The sequence below is a fragment of the Oncorhynchus mykiss genome, chromosome 11 (assembly GCF_057628025.1).
Source record: "Oncorhynchus mykiss isolate SJ-2025 chromosome 11, ASM5762802v1, whole genome shotgun sequence".
NCBI classification, from domain to species: domain Eukaryota; kingdom Metazoa; phylum Chordata; class Actinopteri; order Salmoniformes; family Salmonidae; genus Oncorhynchus; species Oncorhynchus mykiss.
This window is the reverse complement of record NC_143032.1, coordinates 45,144,984-45,161,644: the sequence shown is the minus strand read 5'-3', so window position 1 is coordinate 45,161,644 and position 16,661 is coordinate 45,144,984. Positions and strand designations below refer to the sequence as shown.

The 16,661-nt window shown below is 42.8% G+C and overlaps 1 protein-coding gene across 1 annotated transcript in view; it reads right to left on the bottom strand.

The window, feature by feature from the left end:
* LOC110535025 (uncharacterized) overlaps nucleotides 1–431 on the bottom strand; it is a 64,427-nt gene extending 63,996 nt beyond the window's left edge. The window contains exon 1 of the mRNA XM_090189127.1: nucleotides 91–431. Within this exon, the coding sequence (XP_090045253.1) occupies nucleotides 91–113 (23 nt within the window). The 5' untranslated portion in view covers nucleotides 114–431. The remainder of the gene's footprint in view (nucleotides 1–90) is intronic.
* Between the last annotated feature and the right edge of the window lie 16,230 nt (nucleotides 432–16,661).

Below are 16,661 nucleotides of genomic sequence, written 5' to 3'. Positions count from 1 at the left end.
CTTCCTGAGGATTTCAACAATTTCAACAAACCCTAATAAAATGCTTAACTAAATCATATAAATTATAATAATAACAATACAAAGCATTACCTTAAACACGGTTTTATCTCCATGAAATAGAAAAATAATATGTTAATATCCTTACAATTCCAGTTACTACCATGCGTAAAAAAGTGCCCAAGAATATGTTATCCGCAATTCCGGCGCTTAGCACTTATTTCCCGGGCGCGCTGTTCCTCTCCAATCACTGCTGCTGTGTTAATTTGTCAGTGTTTGAGAGGAGGAGCGCACTGCCCATCCGAAAATTGAGTGGACACTTTAGGGAGGGAGAAAAAAAAACATAATTAGACCCTCTGTCCAACAAGAACATCCTCATCCGATAAGATTGTTGCTACATCACACACATCACTTGCACTGGTCGGACCGTTCTCAATGGAACAGTTTGGAACACAGACGTACTCATCGGTAAATTTTATAAATACAAAATAATGAGGTACCGAGTGTACAAAACATTAAGAACACCTGCTCTGTCCATGAAATCGACTGACCAGGTGAATCCAGACTAAAGTTGTTCCTTATTAATTCTTTATTGATGTCACCTGTTAAATCCACTTCAATCAGTGTAGATGAAGGAGAGGAATCAGGTTAAATAATTATGTGTTTTAGCCTTGAGACAAATGAGATATGGATTGTGTATTTGTGCAAATCAACCCGTATGGTAGTAGGTGCCAGGCGCACCGGTTTTATTGTGTCAAGAACTGTAACGCTGCTGAGCCAGCATCCCTGTGGAACGCGTTCGACACCTTGTAGAGTCCATGTCCCGACAAATTGAGGCTGTTTTGAGGGCAAAAGGGATGCAACTCAATATTAGGAAGGTGTTCCTAATGTTTTGTGCACTCAGTGTATATTTCAATTAAACATAAAACTGATCAACCAGAGCCATTATATTGTTGTCCATACCTTGATCCAAGATATTCCGTAGATGATTAACAAATTCCTTTGGAATGAAGCGGTGTCCAAAATTATGTTCGCGGAGAGCGATGCTACGCAAGGCCGTACGCAAAGGAACAAAGGCTGAACAGATTCAACTGTCCCAATATAAACTGCCTTGTGCTAGCTAACAGGTTGGACACCACACTCACAACTGTAGAGGGAGATGGTTGCCCACTGGACAAAATGTATATACAGCCCTATCGAAACAACTGGGCTACAAATGATGCAAAAACGTCAACATTTGCGCAACAGTTTTTTCCTGCCATCATGCGGTCCGGGGAATTGGTGATAATTAAACGAAATAATCTCATCTTCTGTACAGAAATATAAGAAGTTAGTAGTGCAAGTAAATTCACTAATAACTATTGCAGTATTTCATTAAGTTCACAATGGACAACGCAAATAAAATGCCAGCGTTTATATTTGGGTCATTGTGGTTATCCAACTACAACTGTAGTTTAGGCTAATTTACAGCTCTGATTTGGTCTGGTAACTGAGACAGACCACTGACTTGACCCGACAGAGCCAGTGAGTGATCTGACAGTAAGTGAATTGCCCTTTCCCTGTGCTTCCACACAGCGGAGAGGCCGGACCACACTTAGTTACCTCCTGTCTGCCAATCCCGTTCATTGGCTACTGCCAGATAAAGAGGCTGGATGGACCTCTGGGGAGGTGTGTGACCAAAACTGTTAAAAAGAGATTACATTGCGAAATCGTTGTCAGAGGAGCCTGTTCATTCTTAAATCCCTAATGGATTTCACATGCAGTCCTTCTCATGGAGCCTGTCATCGATTTAACATTTCCTAAAATAGTTGATGATATGTGCACTATACTTTTTTTTGTTTGGGATCAATCATATATTTCTCAGGTGTAATATCCCAACTCTCCATAAAATATTTCATAATGGAAAAAATTGCGTGGCCAGGTTTAGGAACATGTTTATCAAAAATAGTTCAAAGTTCTTGTTTTTGAACCAATGACTCGACTAAAAAAGAATAAAGGCGATTTAATAGAACATGAATGTAATGATGTTTCACCTACCTTTGCAAGACAACATGTTTACGTGGGGGAAAATGGGACCACCACACCTGTTATGTGCTTAGATATGTTATTAGTCTTGAATTTGGTATATGATCATTCATTAAATAAAACTGACATTTCACTCCATTATCATTACAGTGGACACATGGTGGGAATGTGTGTGTTCCTTCGCTGTAAAAAGTATGTGAATGATGTTGCCTACTTTTGCACTGTATTCGCCTAGTCAGTTCTAGTGTGCTGACCGATGTCTGAACATGCAAGGTTACATCTGTCTGGCATTGGAATGCTAATTTCCCCTTGCATGACATCTCAAACAAGCTGATTTGTCTCTAAACCTTTGACACTTCATGTGTTGTGTGAGACCTGCTTAAGTCAAACATAGAAGACATATACGCCATAGTGAATTTCTTACTAACATACACTTTCTGTAAGCAGTTTATATGAGGTAAGAAGAAATACAATTAAAATAAAAATAGTTTGAACTGTATTATAATTAACTAACAAATCAAATGTTTCTGTTATAAAAACAGTGACATGTTTTTATGGGGTGAGTATTTCACAAATATTAACTTCCTCTTCCAAATTGTACAGTGCTATCCCCCTTGGCAAGAAACAACAAATCAAATCAAATCAACTGGTTTTGTAGAATCTCTCTCAAAATCAATGCACTGCATTGACAGTGGTAAATCACTAGCTACATTTCCATCCTATTGGCGACAGATTTTCATGAGTATATTTGAAAATCATATAAATAATATGCACATTTTCCCACAAAAGATGTGTTTCCATCAAATATACTTGTTGCGGATAAAAGGCTGTGCGTGATAACATGGCACATAAAATACCTTTAGTGGTTATCATGTTTCAAGGTAAGACCCAGATGCAGACAACGTCGAATTAACAACAGTTTATTAATCCAACAGGGGCAGGCAAAAGACAGGTCAAGGGCAGGCAGGGGTCAGTAATCCAGATAGGTGGGGCAAAGGTACAGGACGGCATGCAGGCTCAGTGTCAGGGCAGGCAGAAAAGGTCAAAACTGGGAAAACTAGAAAACAGGAACAATCAAGAGACAGAAACAGAGGGGAAAACGCTGGTATGCTTGACGAAACCAAACAAACTGGCAACAGACAAACAGAGAATACAGGTACACAGTAAATACACAGGGGATAATGGGGAAGATAGACAACACCTGGAAGGGGGTGGAGACAATCACAAAGACAGGTGAAACAGATGAGGGAGTGACAGTTACAGTTACACCCCCCCCCAACGGGGCTATAGTGGCAAGTCTGGACCACTGCCGGTAAGAGAGGGAAAAGGTGAACCAGGTAAACAGCAAGGACCATCTCGCTAGCCAGGAGTTGAGGTGCTTGGCGGTGCGGGGATATTACAGGTTTTTGTGGTTGGTCCACACAATGAAAGGATGTTCCGCCCCTTCAGCCAGTGCTTCTTATTTCCTCCAACACCATCTTCACAGCGAGAAGCTCTCAATTCCCCAAATCGTAGTTCCTCTCCGTGGCATTGAGGTGGAGGGAGAAGAAGGCGTAGCGATGCAGCTTAAGGTCTTGGGCAGAATGTTGTGACAGGACAGCCCCCACTCCAACATACAAAGCATCGGCCTCCACCACAAACTGACGGGAAGCGTCAGGATGAACCAAGACAAGAGCAGTGGTGAAGCTGTGTTTGAGGTCCCGGAATGCCTGGTCAGCAGCAGAAGACCACTTGAACGGAACCTTGGTAGAGGTGAGTGCAGACAGGGGGGAAGCTGTAACCCAGAAAGGGGAGGGTGGAGTGATGGAACTCGCACTTCTCCTCCTTCCCCAACAGCTGATTCTCCAGAAGGCATTGAAGAACCTGCCGGACTTGGAACACTTGTTCTTGGGGGGAGCTTGCAAAGATGAGGATGTCATCAATGTAGACAAAGACGAACCGGTTCAACATGTCATGGAGAACATAATTTACCAGAGCCTGGAACAAAGCAGGGCATTGGTGAGGCCAAAATGCATGACAGATACTCATAATGGCCGCTGGCCATGGTGAAGGCGGTCTTCCACTCGTCCCCCTCTTGTATCCGCACCAGGTGGTAGGCGTTCAGTAGATCCTGAACACTTCCCAGAGGTCCTGGTACTCTGCTGGGATGGCGGAGAGGTCCGGGGCACCTTCAGAGCCCTAAGGAAGACGTCCAGGGGCAGGATTCGCAGACTTCAGACAATGGGCGTGGCAGAACGGACTCCAGCCTATGATGGCACCCGTAGACCAGTTGATGAGGGGATTGTATCGCTGGAGCCAGGAGAATCCCAAAACCACGGAAATCTGAGGAGACTTGATGAGCGGAAATTGAATAGTCTCGCTGTGATTCCCCGACACCCGTAGGGGCGGCAGGTAGCATAGTGGTTAGAGCCTTGTACTAGTAACGGAAAGGTTGCAAGATGGAATCCCAGAGCTGACAAGGTAAAAATATGTCATTCTTCCCCTGAACAAGGCAGTTAACCCACTGTTTTTAGGCCGTCATTGAAATTAAAAATGTGTTCTTAACTGACTTGCCGAGTTAAATAAAGATAAAATAAAAAAGGTTGATGGGAGTGGTATTATCAGTGACCCAGCCTATCTAGCGCCTGTCCAGTGCTCTAACATCCATGGGAATGGAGAGGGGATGAGTGGGGATGTTCAGCTCGGAAGCCAGGGTAGAGTCCAAAAAGCTGACATCGTCCCCAGAGTCAATGAGGACCTGGAGGATTTAGGCTGGTTTCCCCACAGCAGAATGACATGAAAAGGGATGTGAGCAAGGGAAGCAGAAAAGTTCTCCATATGGCACACCAGAGTACTCACTTTTACCGATGAGCCTGGTCTTTTAAAGGAGAAGAGGGCACAAAATGACCAAGAGTCCAACAATACAGACAACTCTTCATGTTGATCCTGTAATACCGTTCCACTGGCGACAGCCCAGCTCTGCCTGGTTGCATAGGCTCGGGAAGTGGTGACTCGGCCGGCTTCGTCGACTCTCGGGGGAGGTCAGGAAGCCTCGTGTTCTCTCGGCAACAGGACCATCGGGGACTTCCGGGGTGACTCGGAGGCCAGGTGGAATCCCTGGACTTGCAGGCAAACATGAATTTCGTCTCCCTCCGCCGTCCCCGTAATCACCACGAATGCGGATGGTCAATGCGATGAGGAAATCGAGATCTGTAGGTAACTCCGGAGCAGCAAGCTTGTCCTTGACCTCCTCCACTGCACAGTCTGCCACACTGCGGGAGTCCTGCCGAAGCTGGATTTGCTTCTGGGCAGCTTCTCTCCCAGAGAACAGGGCATCAAAAACCTTCACCTCTCCCATACAGCAGTAGCCCAGGTGAGAGCCCTCCCGGACATCAGCGTGATGAGGTAGGCTATCTTGGAGCGATCTGAGCGGAAGAAGGACGGCTGAAGCTCGAAGACGAGGGCACACTGATCTATAAACGACAGTCAGGTGCTCAGCTCTCTATTGAAGCATTCCTGTGGAGTTAAGCAGGGCTCCCGAGAAGGTGGAGTGACTGATGAGACAGCTGAGTTACTGAAGGTCTATGGGGTTACCACCGTGGTAGGCTGCCTCCCAGACATCCTGCAGAATTGCTCCTGCAAAAAGCCCAATGCCCGGTCATGGCATTCAACCAACGTTTGTATCCCCTCCATAAGGCCACAATTCCTCTCGCCGACCGATGGTTGCTCCTTGGGAGGAGATGGTGTTGCGCAGCTGGCCCAGGTCTGCTGGGTCAGTCATGGCCAGTTCGTACTATCACGTTTCAAGGTAAAAACCCAGATGCAGACAACGTCAGATTAATAATCCAACAGGGGCAGGCAATAGACATGACAAGAGCAGGCAGAAGTCAGTAATCCAGATAGGTGGGGCAATGGTACAGGATGGCAGGCAGGCTCAGGGTCAGCGTAGGCAGAGGTCAGTAATCCAGATAGGTGGGGCAAAGGTACAGGACGGCAGTTATGCTCAGGGTCAGGGTAGGCAGAGGTCAGTAAACCAGATATGTGGGGCAAAGGTACGGGACGGCAAGCAGGCTCAGTGTCAGGGCAGGCAGAAAATGTCAAAATCGGGAACTAGAAAACAGAGGGGAAAATGCTGGTAGGCTTGATGAAACAAAATGAACTGGTAACCGACAAACAGAGAACACAGGTAAACATACACAGGGGATAATGGGGAAGATGGGCGACACCTGGAGGCGGGTGGAGAAAATCACCAAGACAGTTGAAACAGATCAGGGTTTGACAGTGGTTAAATTCCCATGTACTGAATAAAAAATACAAGTCACATTTTTTACTATACTGATGGTTTCATTACAAAACAATGTTGCATTATATACCGTATATACAGTATATATATATATATATATATATATATATATATATATATATATATATATATATATATATAAATAATGCAACATTGTTTTGTTGCAGACAACGTATATATACACCCTATCTCAGCTCACTGGTCACCATAACACCCACGTGTAGCACGCACTCCAGCAGGTATATCTCACTGGTCATCCCCAAAGCCAACACCTCCTTTGGCTGCCTTTCCTTGTAGTTCTCTGCTGCCAATGACTGGAACCTATTGTAAAAAATAGCTGAAGTTGGGGACTTATATCTCCCTCACTAACTTTAAGCATCAGCTATCTGAGCAGCTTGCCGATCGCTGCAGCTGTACACAGTACATCTGTACCTCATCCCCATATTGCCTTTATTTACTTTTGCTCTTTTGCACACCAGTATTTCCACTTGCACATCATCATCTGCACATCTATCACTCCAGTGTTCATTTTCTAAATAGTCATTTCTTCGCTACTATGGCCAATTTATTGCCATTTGCACACACTGTATATAGAGTTTTTCTACTGTGTCATTGACTGTACGTTTGTTTATTCCATGTGTAACTCTGTGTTGTTGTTTGTGTAGCACTGCTTTGCTTTATTTTGGCCAGGTCGCAGTTGTAAATGAGAAGTTGTTCTCAACTGGCCTACCTGGTTAAATAAAATATATAGTGAGAGTGCCCACTATGTTATTAGCATGCGCTGTCTAGCCAACAGTTTAGATACATGTACTGTAGGTCTAGACTACATGATGAGATTATTTTTTATTTGTGAAAAGGCCGCCAAGCATCGATGATCATGCCACCAGAAGCAGACCCTCAATATTTATTGGAAAGGACCATCAAGAATACTGTACACTTTCACAAATTATTTCATCTGTTCATGAGTTATTTAATCTGTATCCTAATAAACTGCAAGAATTCCGAAGTCGTAGTAGCAGGACCACTCACCATATTATCGCGTTACTCCAGGTTTACTTCGATATGATGTTTATTATAACAATATTTGGGCATAAAATCGTGTCAAACGACATTTCTCACACAGTATATTTTACCAAAACTAAAATATCTCATAATATCTTGCTATTTTGTTTTGTCTACATTTGTAAAGTTTGCCAATACATATTCTGTTACCACCAGGCCATTTTGTATTCGACATGTACTTTACTCAGATAAAACGGTTGGAAGAAAACACGTTTATAGACAAAACCTCAGTTTGTTTGTGATGCTGCGAACAACCTTGAAAGCGCATCCAGATTGGCTGTCCACCACTGCGAATACAAAAGTCATATATCGTTTAGTTTCCTTGTGCAGAGTTAACACTAATGACAGCCCTTAAAAGCAGTCATTGAAAAGGGGCCTCTGTTAATCAAAGCTGACAGGCAGGTCTGGTTGGCAGGCTAGCTGTGCAGGCTAATTGTGTGAAAGCACTGCCTTGTCTCAGGGACTCCTCAGACCAGATGAGAGCTGGAGCAGAAGTTATCGGCATGTTGTAGTAAAGTTGGTCCTAGTCCCCTGGGGGCACTTTTAAAAGTGTTATGTGTCTTTTGCATGCATGTCTACACTGTAATCATCCCTGGGTTGACCGCCAGTTACCTACTATACCCCCGCTTTCTGGCCTAGACTGGTAAACCATGAAAACAGATGACGGTAGTTTGTGTGTTTTTTGTGGGGAGGGGGGATGGGGATGTGAGGCAGGGGAGATGCAGATTTCTGCCCTGCTAAAGCTGCCCCGGTCAAGTGTAAGTGCTGTTATTGTGAAGTGGAAACTTCTCGGAACAACAGCGGCTCAGCCGTGAATTGATCGATCACTCAAGCTCACAGAACGGGACCGTAGCGCGTAAAAATTGTCTGTCCTAGGTTGCTACTCTCACTACCGAGTTCCAAACTGCCTCTGGAAGCAACGTCAGCATAATTACTGTTCAACGTCACCAGAATGAAATGGGTTTCCATGGCCGAGCAGCCGCACACAAGCCTAAGATCACCATGGCAATGCTAAGCATCGGCTGGAGTGGTGTAAAGCTCGCAGCCATTGGACTCTGGACCAGTGGAAACGTGTTTTCTGCAGTGATGAATCACGCTTCACCCTCTGGCAGTCCGACGGACGAATCCGTGTTTGGCAGATGCCAGGAGAACGCCACCTGCCCCAATGCATAGTAGCAACAGTAAAGTTTGGTGGAGGAGGAATAATGGTCTAGGGCAGTTTTTCATGGTTCGGGCTAGGCCCCTCAGTTCCATTGAAGGGAAATCTTAAAACTACAGCATACAATGACATTCTAGATGATTCTGTCATTCCAACTTTGTGGCAACAGTTTTGGGAAAGCCCTTTCCTGTTTCTGCATGACAATGCCCCTTGCCCAAAGCGAGGTTCGTAAAGAAATGGATTGTCGAGATCGGTGTGGAAGAACTTGACTGGCCTTCACTGAGCCCTGACCTCAACCCTACCAAACACCTTTGGGATGAACTGGAATGCCGACCGTAAGACAGGCCTAATCGCCCAACCTCACTAATGCTATTGTGTCTGAATGGAAGCACGTCCCAGTAGCAATGTTCCAACAACTAGTGGAAAGCCTTCCCAGAAGAGTGGAGACTGTTATAGCAGCAAAAAGGGGACAAATTCCGTATTAAAGCCCATGATTTTGGATTGAGATGTTCGACGAGCAGGTGTCCACATATTTTTGGTCATGTAGTGCATATTGTTTGTAAACAGTATATTATTAATCATCACCCCCATATGCAATTGTTTAATAATCAGTCTTCTCTTGCACTCTAAAAATAAAAGGTTCCTGGTGTATCCCTTAGGGGTTCTTCAAATTGAAACTGGGGGAACCCCTATAAGTTTTTGAATAACCATTTAAAAGGGTTCTTTAAAGAACCGCTTTTAATGGATCTTCGAATAACCTTTTGAGGTACATTTTTGACCTACCCCCCTCTCCTATTATTATTATTAATAGTAATATATTAATAATAATAATAATAATACGCTTAACAATACAAAAACCAAACTTTTAGTTGTCAGTTGTTTTTTATCATTTTAGTGGCAAAGCAGAATAAGAAACTATTCCAAATATGAAGTAAACTCCCAGCAGAGCACCAAGTCCAATGGGTATACCCTCTAGTGTGTTGATGTTAATGTGTTGACGTTCTCCGTATCCTTAGCCAGAAATATTTTACAACAGGTTTCTTGTTATATTCATCAGTGGTGTAGTGAGGGTGAAGTCTGTGAATCCCCAAAAATAGTAATTATACAGATAATTAACAAAACATGCACATGACAGTATTCATACCTTGGTTTTTGTGGTAAAATGTGAATGAAAAAAACTGTTTTGATAATGGTTTTCATACACATACCTTGTCCATAATGTGGAGGCCTATGGGATTTTCATTGAAGAGGTAAGGGACAGACACTTCACAAGTCCTCAACTGGCAGCTTCATTAAAAAGTACCTGCAAAACACCAGTCTCAACGTCAACAGTAAAGAGGCGACTCCGGGATGCTGGCCTTCTAGGCAGCGTTCCTCTGTCCAGTCTGTGTTCTTTTTCCCATCTTAATCTTTTATTTTTATTGGCCAATCTGAGATATGGCTATTTCTTTGCAACTTTGCTTAGAAGGCCAACATCCCGGAGTTGCCATTTCATTGTTGATGTTGAGACAGGTGTTTTGCGGGTACTATTTAATGAAGCTGTCAGTTGAGGACTTGTGAGGCGTCTGTTTCTCAAACTAGACACTAATGTACTTGTCCTCTTGCTCAGATGTGCACCGGGGCCTCCCACTCCTCTTTATATTCTTGTTAGAGCCAGTTTGCGCTGTTCTGAGAAGGAAGTAGTACACAGCATTGTACGACATCTTCAGTTTCCAGCAATTTCTCGCATGGAATAGACTTCATTTCTCAGAATAAGAATAGACTGACAAGCTTCAGAAGAAAGATCTTTGTTCCTGGCCATTTTGAGCCTGTAATCGAACCCACAAATGCTGATGCTCCAGATACTCAACTAGTCTAAAGAAGGCCAGTTTTATTGCTTCTTTAATCAGTACAACAGTTTTCAGCTGTGCTAACATAATTGCAAAATGGTTTTCTAATGATCAATTAGCCTTTTAAAATGATAAACTTGGATTAGCTAACCCAGCATGCCATTGGAACACAGAAGTGATGGTTGCTGATAATGGGCCTCTGCATGCCTATTTATATATTCCATTTAAAAAATCAGCCGTTTCTAGCTACAATAGTCATTTACAATATTAACAGTGTCTATACTGTATTTCTGATCAATTTGATGTTATTTTAATGGACAAAAAATGTACTTCTCTCTCAAAAACAAGGACATTTCTAAGTGACCCCAAACTTTTGAATGGTAGTGCATGTAAATGACATATTTCTGCAGTTCATTGTCAATGTGATGTAAGTGCCTTAAAATGTGTTTGGACCCCAGGAAGAGTAGCTAATTGGAATTGATAAATACAAATACATGTGAAAAAAAATTGCATTCAGTTGCTTAGTCTTCTAACTAAAAACAACATGCCTGTTATCATAGAAGTATATTTCCTAGGGTAAAAATAAATTAAGGATGATACTTGTCTACTACAAATGTGACTTTGGCTCTAGCAGCAAATAGCAAAACGTGTCAGCAAGCATTCAGAAACGTACACAGCTGGTTGGAGAGTAACAGTGTCAACGTCACCGGCCTGAATCAATTATATAGCTACAGTCTCCCTTTTAGCATATAAATTACTTCCAAACTAGAGAAAGTAATTTTTATTGCTATATGTGTATTGAGTTGATGAAACTTTGAAACTAAGTTCCAAGCTACATTGGTAGCACGGTGTCGTAGAACGAGTGTCTTATGAAACACATTCTAGACACTGTCTCCTGCAATCTTGCCATAACTTATTTGACGGAGAAATATCAGCTAGATAGGCTACACATATGCAGCTGTCCCCAAGCTATGCCAGCTAGCTGCTGTTAGCTTGGCTAAACACAAGGTCAGCGCAGGCTTTAGCCTACACAGAGAACTGAATCAGCTGACCATCGTGAGATGGCGAGTCAGTCAGGAGGGGAGAAGTCTCTTAACTTTGTTCTCTCCAAAGCAAAGTTAGCTGTACTCACTTCTGTCCTAGTTTGTTGTGATTGAATGGCAAAGATACACAGAAGAAACACCCACATCAAACCATTGTTTCAGTCATGGCCGTTAGCATTTCTTAATGACCAAGTTTCAAAACAAGGCCAAATCTGGAAGTTTAGTCCCCCTTTAAAAATATTTCAGAGGGAGAAAGAAAAGAGAAGAGAAGGTGCTAGCAATTGCAAACAGGCGCTCAGAGGATGAGGGGAGCACGGCACAACTGTCTTGTGTCAATACCAGGTGTCAGTCATAAGCAGAGGGTAGGCACCAGGTGTCAATCATAGGATAGGTGTCAATCATAGGAAAGGTGTTAATCACCTTTGGACAGCCAGTCAGTCATCAATAGTAACACAGAGGAGTTGCAGAGATCTTCAACAAAACCAATGACATGCGGCTTGGACTTCTGATGTTTGAAACTTTGATTTTGGTAGCAAATGATCACTACCAACAAGGTTAGGATTTGGGTAAGGTGATCCTAGATCTGTGCCTGAAGTTAAACTGTAACCAGAGCTCCTTGCTTATAGTGCTTTGCCATTGACCTTGTCCGCGCCACTACTCTACTCATCATTTCATCCTCCAGTCAACACACCACATGACTAGACAGGGGCTCACAGATTTTACAAGGGAGGCCCCTCTCTTCCCTCCCCCTAAAGTGATGGAGAGGCAGTGTCCAAACCCACCAGGGAGGGTTGTAACAGGGGAGGGAGATAAGGGCCTTTCTCAGACAGCTGCTCCAGGTTAGTGTGCTTCATGTTCAGACAGGCTGGACAACACGTAGCAGAGATCAGGTACAGATCATGCAACTTAAACAGGAAATGACCAAGGAAATGTAATTTTCTTCCAAAATACTGCACCCCTAAAGAGATGATTAAATAAGAATTTAATAATTGTATTGATGGATACAATGCATGTTTGGAAAGGTTGGTATACTGTATACCGATATACCTGTAAATTGTCCCTATGTAGTAAGTAATTGATGCTCAGTAGTTAACTGAAGAGTAAAATGAAATGTTTACTGTAAATGTCTGATACGTTCCTGAATAGTAATCCCACAGGGATGACTAACCACCAAACCTGCATACTTGCACACAGTCACACACACTTTTGTACCTTCCGATGAATCCTAGTGATTCCCAGTATAATCTTATGTGATTGAGTTTATCAATAATTTTACCCCCTACCAAGCTTTTGACATTTTCCTCTGAGAAAAAAGGCGTTTGATAACCTGAAACATGCTCTTTGCTGAGTGATAGACTTGAGTCAATTACAGTCAATCGTTTTTAAAAGTGTGGGAACCATTTCATTTCCTACCCCCTTGCTGTAAATAAGTGAATTAGTGCATACTGCTCCATAGGGGATTCAGAATCAAGTTTCAAAGTTTATTGTCGTGTGCACAGGGTACAGCAGGTGAACAACAGTAAAGTGAAATACTTACTTGCGCGCTCTTTGCCAACAATGCAGTGAAACAAAGTTATAATATAGATAAGAAAAACATTAAACATTTGAGAAGAAAACAAAAACACGACAATACAAGTTACAGTGCCGTAGAAAATATTTGCTCCCTTTCTGATGTTCTCTATTTTCTGTGGTTTGGGGATGCTTTGCTACCTCAGGACCTGGACGACTTGCCTTAATAGAAGGAATCGTTTGTGTCAGAGAAGTATACAGAAGAATATTCAGGCCATCTCTCTGTGAGCTGACGCTGAAGTACAGCTGGGTAACCGTAACCTTAGCAAGCAGTTGCTTATCAACAGATAGTTTTGTTAATAGTATGACCCTATGTAGATCATCTACAGATGGACTATCCAAATAAAGTGTTACCAAAACATGTAACACCAACAGACTTGGACTACCCATGTTGAAAGCCTGAGGTGTCAAAGCTTCAAATGTTTTGAATTTGTAATAGGGGCAATAAATATCTCGCAATGTTTTTTTCTGAGTCTCATTGAAGATGTTCAGTTAGTTGGTTTGTGAGAAACTCGGAGCACATATAGAATCCTGCTCAAGGCCACTCTGCAGCAAGGTTGTCATTATCACACTTGCTGGTCAACAAGACAGCACTAGAGTAAACCACAGAGCTCAGCTTCATTCACATTATTAGAGCAATTAGTTTACACTGGTGTCTCAGTGAAAATTAAGCCATTACTGGAAGTGAACGAACAAACTATTTAAATGATGGGTTGAAACTAGAAGTGGAAACCTTTTTGTCTCAGAAAATGTATAATGACTGTCCTCTATCCTCATATATGAGCAAGAAAAGGACAGGGGATATTGGGATCTTCATTTGGTTCCAATCATGGGGAGAGTTAACAAACTTCTGATTTTATAAGGTCAGCTTTCCTATTGAGGATGGTAAAATCCCCAATGAAGACTAGAACTCCTTACCAGTTTATCCTCTAAATTCACATAAGAATGTTTCCCACAAGAGGCACATTTATGACATTGTTACTAATAAGCATGCACCCATTAAGAAAAATTATTTAGAGACTGAGGCAAAAGGAATGGCAAATAAGTCTGACTGCACAACATATTGGCAAAAGTACAAAAAATTCAGAAATCATGTGACTAAACTGAATAAAAATATTAAACTATACTATGCAACAAAGATGAATTATATAAAGATAGTAAAAAGCTATGGAGCACCCTAAATAACATTTTGGACAAAAAGGAAAACTCAGTCACATAATTCATTGAATCAGATGGCTCATTCGTTACAATATCCACTAATATTGCCAACTACTTTATGGCAAGATTAGCAAACTTAGGTGCAACATGCCAGCAACAAACACCAACCCTACACATCCAAGTATAACTGACCAAATTATGAAAGGATTGTCATTTTGAATTCCGTAAAGTGATTTTGGAAGAGTTGAAAAAAGTATTGCTGTCTATCAACAATGACAAGCCACCTGGGTCTGACAACTTGGAGTTAAAATTACTGAGGCTAATAGTGGATGATATTGCCACTTCTATTTTCCATTTCTTCAATCTAAGCCTACAAGAAAGTGTGTGCCCTTAGACCTGGAGGGAAGCTACAGTCATTCCGCTACCGGATAATTGTAAAAAACCCTTTACTGGCCAACCACTCAGCCTGTTACCAACCCTTAGTAAACTTTTGAAAGATATGGTGTTTGACCAGATACACTGCTATTTTACAGTAAACAAAATAACAACAGATGTTCAGCACGCTTATAAGGAAGGGCATTCAACATGCATGGCACTTACACAAATGACTGATGATTGGCTTGAGACAAATCTATGATAATAATGTTTTGGGAGTTGGTTTATTAGACTTCATTGTAGCTTTTGACATTATCGATCATACCCTGCTGCTGAAAAACTTGGTGTGTTACGTCTTTACTGTCACGTTCTGACCTTTATTTCCTTTGTTTTGTATTTATTTAGTATGGTCAGGGCGTGAGTTGGGTGGGCAGTCTATGTTTGTTTTTCTATGTTTTGGGGCGTTTCTATGTTTCGGCCTAGTATGGTTCACAATCAGAGGCAGGTGTCATTAGTTGTCTCTGATTGAGAATCATACTTAGGTAGCCTGGGTTGCACTGTTTGTTTGTGTGTGATTGTCTATGTTGATGGCTTGTTTCAGCACAGTCCATATGATTAGCTTCACGGTTGTTATTTTGTTTACTGGTTTTGTATAGTTTTCAGTGTTCACTACTTTCTTTATTAAAGATTGACCATGGACACTTACCACGCTGCGTATTGGTCCTCAGATCCTTTTCGCCTCTCCTCTTCAGATGAAGAGGAGGACGACCGTGACATTTACACCCACTGATATATTGTGTATGAAGAGTTACCGGTCTAGCAGAAGACAGAGGGTGTTCTTTAATAATGTAAGCCTCTCCAACATAATCCATAATACGACGTCCGGCTCCCGGCGCACGTCGTATGTGGCAGGGATTGCAAACTATTACAGACTACAAAGGGAAGCACAGCCGTGAGCTGCCCAGTGACACGAGCCTACCAGACGAGCTAAATCACTTCTATTCTCGTTTCGAGGCAAGAAACACTGAGGCATGCATGAGAGCATCAACTGTTCCGGATGACTGTGTGATCACGCTCTCCGTAGCCGACGTGAGTAAGACCGTTAAACAGGTCAACATACACAAGGCTGCAGGGCCAGACGGACTACCAGGACGTGTACTCCGGGTATGTGCTGACCAACTGGCCGGTGTCTTCACCGACATTTTCAACATGTCCCTTATTGAGTCTGTAATACCAACATGTTTCAAGCAGACCACCAAAGTCCCTGTGTCCAAGAACACAAAGTCAACCTGCCTAAATGACTACAGACCCATAGCACTCACGTCCGTACCCATGAAGTGCTTTGAAAGGTTGGTAATGGCTCACATCAACACCATTATCCCAGAAACCCTAGACCCACTCCAATTTGCATACCGCCCAAACATATCCACAGATGATGCAATCTCTTTTGCACTCTACACTGCCCTTTCCCACCTGGACAAAATGAACACCTATGTGAGAATGCTAAGACTAAGGAGATGATTGTGGTCTACAGTAAAAGGAGGATCGAGCACGCCCCCATTCTCATCGATGGGAAATGACATCCTTGATGTCCACATCACCAACAAACTAGAATGGTCCAAACACACCAAGACAGTCATGAAGAGGGCATGACAAAGCCTATTCCCCCTCAGGAAACTAAAAAGATTTGGCATGGGTCCTGAGATCCTCAAAAGGCTCTACAGCTGTAACAACAACAGCATCCTCAGTGGTTGCATCACTGCCTGGTACGACAATTGCTCGGCCTCTGACCGCAAGGCACTACAGAGGGGAGTGTGTACAGCCCAGTACATCACTGGGGCTAGGCGGTACCGGAGTGCCAAGTCTAGGATAAAAAGGCTTCTCAACAGTTTTTACCCCCAAGTCAATGGACTCCTTTTCAGGCAATCAAATGGCTACCCGGACTATTTGCATTGTGTGCCCCCTCAAACCCCTTTTTTTTACGCTGCTGCTACTCTCTGTTTGTCATATATGCAGTCACTTTAACTATACATTCATGTACATAATACCTCAATTTGGCCGACCAACCAGTGCTCCCAAACATTGGCTAACCGGTCTATCTGCGTGGTGTACCATCCGCCACCCGCCAACCCCTCTTTTATGCTACTGCTACTCTCTGTTCA